The sequence below is a fragment of the Lactuca virosa genome, chromosome 5 (genome assembly GCF_052849685.1).
Source record: "Lactuca virosa cultivar CGN04683 chromosome 5, Lactuca_virosa_CGN04683_v6, whole genome shotgun sequence".
In the NCBI taxonomy this organism is placed as follows: domain Eukaryota; kingdom Viridiplantae; phylum Streptophyta; class Magnoliopsida; order Asterales; family Asteraceae; genus Lactuca; species Lactuca virosa.
In genome coordinates, this window is record NC_136430.1 from 111,178,842 (window position 1) to 111,185,866 (window position 7,025).

At 31.4% G+C, this 7,025-nt stretch overlaps 1 protein-coding gene across 1 annotated transcript; it reads right to left on the reverse strand.

Annotated features, from left to right (window-relative positions):
- Positions 1–1,484: 1,484 nt before the first annotated feature.
- LOC145117323 (phospho-2-dehydro-3-deoxyheptonate aldolase 2, chloroplastic-like) lies at positions 1,485–6,797 on the reverse strand. Its single transcript, XM_079053623.1, has 5 exons — positions 6,144–6,797; positions 5,373–5,650; positions 4,136–4,412; positions 3,255–3,500; positions 1,485–1,882 (listed from the first exon to the last, which is right to left on the reverse strand). Exons 1-5 carry the CDS (start codon positions 6,645–6,647, stop codon positions 1,619–1,621), a joined length of 1,569 nt encoding a protein of 522 aa, XP_078909749.1. The 5' UTR covers positions 6,648–6,797; the 3' UTR covers positions 1,485–1,618.
- Positions 6,798–7,025: the final 228 nt, after the last annotated feature.

Genomic DNA, 7,025 nt, shown 5'->3' on the forward strand with positions numbered 1-7,025 from the left:
CTCGATTTTATGTTTTATATTTTTTTCAATTTTTTTAAGATTTCCTCACTGAAAAAATGTTTTCACCAGAACCGGATCCTATATAAATATTTATGAATTGAATTTTTAGCGTAAATTAATACTATATTTTTAAAGTGACCAAAAAATATTGATAGAAACATAAATTTTATAATATTTATTAAATATTTCTTAATAATTATTTAATTGTATATTTGTGATACGCACAACGCACCAAAATGGCAAAATACGCCTAGTTTGCTGATAAAGGGGCCCCCATTCTGTTGAGCAGTCACTATCATGCCAAAAAGACATTCGGTCTCCGTAGCCCAACACCTTTTTGAATAGGCCCATAAAATTGATGTGTGCTGCCCACCTATTCCTAATAAACCATTGTCATCACATAATATCCAATTTCTAACTCATTCTATTATAATATTGATATCATTCATTGAAAAATCTACTCGAACTTATAATATTATATTTTTAATATATTGTTTCTCAAATATCAGCCTTAAAAAATTCCACCTAATAACGACAATAAAAATATAAAATTATTTTAGATTTAAATAATATTGCTATTATGTATTATATGTTTCAAAACCCAATATCATAATAGAAAAAAAGTAAAATATAATCCTATATTAAAAATCAACAAAAATACATCGTTAATGTCATAAAATAAAAACCAATAATTTTTTAAAATTTAGAGTTTAATTTGTTCTTTAGATCACTCATGACTCATCATTAAATAATCTTTTGTGTTTTTATTACCTAGATGGATTTTAACCGTATAATTTGGTACTAAATTTTATATGGACAGTGTTGTTTCGTTTTTACTTAATCCAGATAGAATCATTACATTCCATAATTTAATAATACAGTGTTGTTTCGTTTTTACTATATAACAAGTTAATACAAAAGTGAAAGTTAGTCCTAACTTTTCACCAACACTAACTCATTATATCGAATTTAGCCAATAAAATATTATTATTATTTGTTACTTTTATAATAAGAGTTTAGTAGTTAAAACGATAAAATATGAAAAGCATGTTGTGTTTTTTTTTGTCGCCCTAATATCAGAATTGGGTAACTAGGAAAAATGGTTTTTTGGGTTTTTATTACCTATTAAAATGGATTTTAACATTATAATTTTTTACTAAATTTAATGTGGACTTCATCCAGAAAGTTACAATTAAATGGATTTTAACATTATAATTTTTTACTAAATTTAATGTGGACTTAATCCAGAAAGTTACAATTTGTTCATTTATATCTATGTGACGCTATAGTATCCAATATAACATAATAACTCTTTTAATATCCACACCAATGGTATAATCTTAACCCAAAATATAAACTATCCGATACAATTAAAAAGACAAATGACCTAAACAGCAAATTAAATATTATCAGTTGTCATTTACGACATTAACACTTTCTTATGTTTAACCCTAAATAAAAGTGAACGAGCAACTATTCCAAAATTTAAATAAATAAGCCACTTAAAACCATTTTATTGAAAGCAATCTCATAAGTCATAATTTATTATTGTTTCCAAAATTTAACTACATGTCAACATAAAAACCCCACAAACTTGAACAAACAAACACAAAATTTTTTAAAACTTCAAAGAAAGAGAGTTTTGGGATCCCATTCTTCTCTTCCTTAGCCTTTCTGCAATGATGAAAGATAACTCAAGGGATTGAGAAGCATTTAGCCTTGGGTCACAATGTGTGTGGTATCTTGAGCTTAAATCATCAAATGTCACTGTGCGGGACCCACCAACACACTCTGTCACATTCTGACCTGTCATCTCCAAATGAATGCCACCTGGATGGCTCCCTTCTTGCTCATGAACATCAAAGAAAGCTCTCACTTCCGCCTGTTTCCACAAAAAAAAAAAAAAAAAAAATCGTTACATTTTTGACTTGATAACTAAATCGATAAAATGATGAAAATAGTTTGTGGTTTTTTAATTGGTCAAAAATATCAGAATTAGGTAACAAGGAAAAATGGTTTTTTAATTGGTCAAAAAACGTACAATGGATTTATTACTAAAGAAAATAGGTAAAGTGCTAAATCGACAAAAAATGAGGAAAACACAAGTGTACTTCTCTTTGTTTTATCTTAGTTTATACGCCAAGTTGCCAACTACCAACACTAGTAGTGGGAAAGGACATAATAGTCTTTTTGACTTTTCAGTCTTACTTTGACATAAAGCAACAAAGAATTCAGGCTCCATTCAAGGAATTTAGATATCCTATCAAGTATCAAGAATATACCCTTGATTTTTTTTTCATAGAGCTTATCAAATTCCCATCTCCTTTAATAATAATACCAATTTTACCCCTTATATATGAAACAATAAAGAAAATCCACAAAAGGTCATTTTCATCTTTAATATTCCATTTCCCAGAAGGTTACTCCTTGACTCCTTGTTGACCAGAAAGTCACTGCTTTGATTTTAGGTGTTAATCTCATAAAAGACCTTATATTTTATGTTTTTTCCAATTAAACCACAAATTTATTTTTTGCCTGAAAAAGACCTTGTATTTTTTCATTTTTTCCAAAAAAACCTCATCTTTGTCTTTTTTCTGAAATAAACCTTGAACCTTCTAACTACTTCCAAATAAACCCTCAACTTTTATAGTTTTTCTCAAAAAAAAAAATATCACATTTTACAATTATTTTGGAAAAAAAATGACTAAAAGGACCGGATCGGAAAAAAATGAAAAAAATACGAAGTCTTTCTTTTTCAGGCAAAATAAATAAATTTGAGGTTTAGTCCGGAAAAAAATCAAAATATAAGGTGTTTTATGAGCTTAATCTTTGATTTTAAAACAAATTCTTAGCAAAACTACAAATCAATTTCATTTTTTCTTGCGAAATCTCAGATAAAGTCCCAATATTTTGGGTTAGTTTAAAGTTTAGTCCCAATTTTTATTTTTTGAATAGAAAAGTCTCGATTATTTTATACTTTGCCCAAATTAACGAAATAGTCCTTATTTTTCTCAACAGAAAATGACAGATTATCGTATAAATTTAGATAATCGGGACTTTTCTACTCAAAAAACAAATGTTGAGATTAAACCGTAAACTCGCCCAAAATATTGAGACTTTATCAGAGATTTCCCTATTTAAAAATACAAGTGTAGTAGTAACATGATTATATTCATACCTATTCGTATACTGTTTTTCACTTAAAAACAATTATTAATAGTGATTAAAATTTATAAAATGATGAGAATTGTTACCAAAATGGAATCAAAGGGGCGTGTTTTAAGGCCAGATGGAGCTTTTATGGTGTTTCCATGCATTGGATCACAAACCCAAGTCACAACTTGTCCAGCTTGTCTCACTGCTTTTATCAATGGTGAAAGCTTCACTCTCATGTTTTCAGCTCCCATTCTTACAATAACTGTAATTCTTCCTGGTTTGTTATTAGGGTTTAGTATGTCAACAAGCTTAACTAGCTCATTTGGATCCATCTTTTGACTCACCTGAAAGAAAAAAAAAATTATATTTTTAGACACCAAATTTGTAAAATACCAAAAAACGTACACTTGACAACAAATAAGCACTTGTATTTTTACCATTTGATCATTTAAAGTTTGATAATCTGGCAAAATAGAGAAGCACAATATAGTGCTTTCATTATTTTATCAACCGAAATTTTATTGTAACAATAAAAAACAAAAAATAGGTGACTAGCTTAAATCGATAATATGGTGAAAGTACTTTTTGCCTTTTTGCCTTTTTTAAAATACCTGATAACTAAAAAAAAAGTCACTTTTAAACAATCAAAAGAAGAACGAAGACTTAATCACTATTCACTACAAAAAATAGTTATTGACTACATCGAGGTAAAGTTTGATATAATTAAAAATACAAAAAAGCCCAACATACTTGTGTTTTATCTATGTAGCTACTAAACTATTATTACAACAATAGTTGAGTAGCTAAATTGATAAAATGAAACTAGCTTTTATTTTACGGTTTTACCCCTATCAAAACCAAGGTATCAAGGGATAAAAACATTTTTATATTTCAGCCTTAAAAATTAAAAGGGTTTGTTCGACATTCATGTCTAAATAAGGAGATAGATATATGATTAGCAATATTGAATATCCAATACCTTAATGCCAAGTGGATTAGCAACGCCACGTAGGAACTCAACGTGGGCCCCGTCCAGCTGGCGGGTACGTTCCCCAACCCAAACCATATGGGCCGAGCAATCATAGTAAAGGCCAGAAGTAGTATCAAGCCTAGTCAGCGATTGTTCATAAGGCAAAAGCAAACATTCATGAGATGTCCAAAAATCGGTTGTTGCCATGATAGGGTGGTCAATGGTCAAACCAGCAGCAGACATAAATCCCAAGGCCTCATCCACACGGTGTGCAAGCTCCTGATACCTATTTTATTTCAACAAAAAAATAGCAATGTACTTTACTTTCATTTATTTGTGTATTTTTGCACTTTGAAAAATTCACCTAATTATTGCAATGAAATCGATGTAAATGTTCTTGATAACAAGAAAGTTTAAAAAGTTTAATGGTTGCTTTTGTTAAAAAGCCAAAGAAAATATCTTTCCAAGAATGAGCAATTTTGGACAATTGTGCCACTTACATTTCCTTATAACGAGTTTTATTTTAATTTGTTTGCAATGAAAACCCATGTAATGGGTTGGAAAAAAGTAACCTAATGTGGATTTTGTCCAATATTTAGCAACAAGTTTAGGACCTCAAAAATCAAAATGTAAATGAGGGAGTACAATTAGAATACCAAACAATGATTAAAGACATATGAAAATGAAATAAACTAAGGGTTAAATGCACATTTATTCATCAAAGTTTCACTTTCTCCCAATTTGTGCAATAAATTGGTTTTTGATAAAAATATATGCAACACCGTTTCATTTTTTAGGGTCAAAAGATGCAATATTTTTCGAGTTCCTGGTTACAATGCTGCATCTTTTGGTCCTTAAATGAAATGCCATTGCATATTTTGTATAAAATAAAACAACTTTGTTGCATAAATTGAGAAAAGAGTGAAACTTTGTTGCATAAATTGTGAAAAGAGTGAAACTTTGTTGCATAAATTGAGAAAAGAGTGAAACTTTGTTGCATAAATTGAGAAAAAGGTGGAACTTTGTTACATAAATTGAGAAAAAGGTGAAACTTTGTTGCATAAACTGAGAAAAAACTGAAACTTTGTTGCATAAATTGAGAAAAAGGTGGAACTTTGTTGCATAAATTGAGAAAAAGGTGAAACTTTGTTGCATAAACTGAGAAAAAACTGAAACTTTGTTGCATAAATCCATATTTAACCCTTAAATTAACTAAAAGCAATTTACTATTTTCTCTTTTGCATACCTGTCACCCTGTTCACTATTTGCAACAAAATCAAGATTCCACTGAGTGACTCTTTGCATTGCAGCATAACCTCCAGTGGCAAATGCCCTAAGAAGATTAAGAGTAGCTGCAGCTTGACAATATGCTCTAATCATTCTTTCAGGGTCTGGAATTCTTGATTTCTCATTAAAAGCATCACCATTGATGTTGTCCCCTTTGTAACTTGGAAGCTTTACCCCATCTTTCTCCTCATATGCATCTGATCTTGGCTTTGCAAACTGACCAGCCATTCTTCCAACCTAAAAGAAAAAAAAAGCAATTCATCATGTAAAGATTATATTACACAACTTCAATCTCATTTAAATGACAAGTTTTTTATCAAAAAACTATTGTGAAACGTGGTTAATCTTTAATGAAATTGTTTCAATAAACTTGTCATGTCTATGTATCACCACAACAAAATATATGAAATTTCACAATGGAACAAATAAACCCTTTAACAAAAAGCTTCTGAATCTTGATTGATAGTTTGTCACATTATTCCAAACAAATTTGTAGAGATTAGAGCCTAATTTTTTAAAAATAACATGTGCAAGAGTATACAAAAATCCAAAAAGTTAAGAAGTGTATCTATCGAGAGGAATCAACTAGAATTTGTTTTGCATTCCACAAAAAGACAAGGTAAAACGAATCAACCAGTTTATCATAAAGTATAAGCTAGATTCAAGAGTACGATTCATGATTAATTATAAAGCAAACGTGTTAACAGGGATGATGAATTATCATGGTTACCTTAATTATTGGCATCTGTCCACCAAACATCAGAACGACACTCATCTGCAGAAGCAATCTGAAAGTATCACGAATATTATTAGCACTGAACTCTTTGAAACTCTCGGCGCAATCACCTCCTTGCAACAAGAACGCCTTCCCCACGGCGGCATCGGCAAGGCGCTCCTCCAAGTGTCTGGCCTCCCCGGCGAACACGATCGGAGGAAAGTCTTCAAGGGTTTTAAGAACAGCGGCGAGACTGGCTTCATTAGGGTATTCCGGAAGCTGTAAAGCTTTCTTAGATTTCCAACTGTCAATGCTCCATCGTGTCGGCGCAGGCGGAGATGGGGTTTTCGTAACGCTCTTGGCAGGCTCTGCAGCGTGTACGGCGGAGATGGGTTTTGGTTTCCGGTAGGAGTTGTTGGCTGGAAGGAGAGAGAAACTTGGTTGGTGAGATTGGTGGGGAGAAAGGTAGGTTTGAATCAGCGATTTGGAAGACAGAGTGGAGGAGTTTGAAAGTGCCATTGTTCTCTCTTTCTTTACCACTACCCGAGGTTGGTGTGTTTGTGTTTGTGTTTGTGTTTGTGTTTGTGAGAGGTCAAGAACATGAGTTATATACAAGGGAAGAGTTGGTGAGATTTAGAAGGGTCAAATTGAGTTTTGGGGTAGGTAGCCATGGCTGCAATTGAGTGGGGACAAATCTGGTGGGATGGTGAAATTCTATTTAATTATATACTACACATGGGAATAGGAGTTGGATCTAGATATGTGGTCATTGACTAAGCATTCTACAATTAAAATTAGTAAAACTACACGTCTCCTTCAAATTTCCTCGATATCTCGGAGCAAAAACTGTCTTTTTTGAATAGTAACCCGTTTTATATTAAGGCAAAAACCAACAAT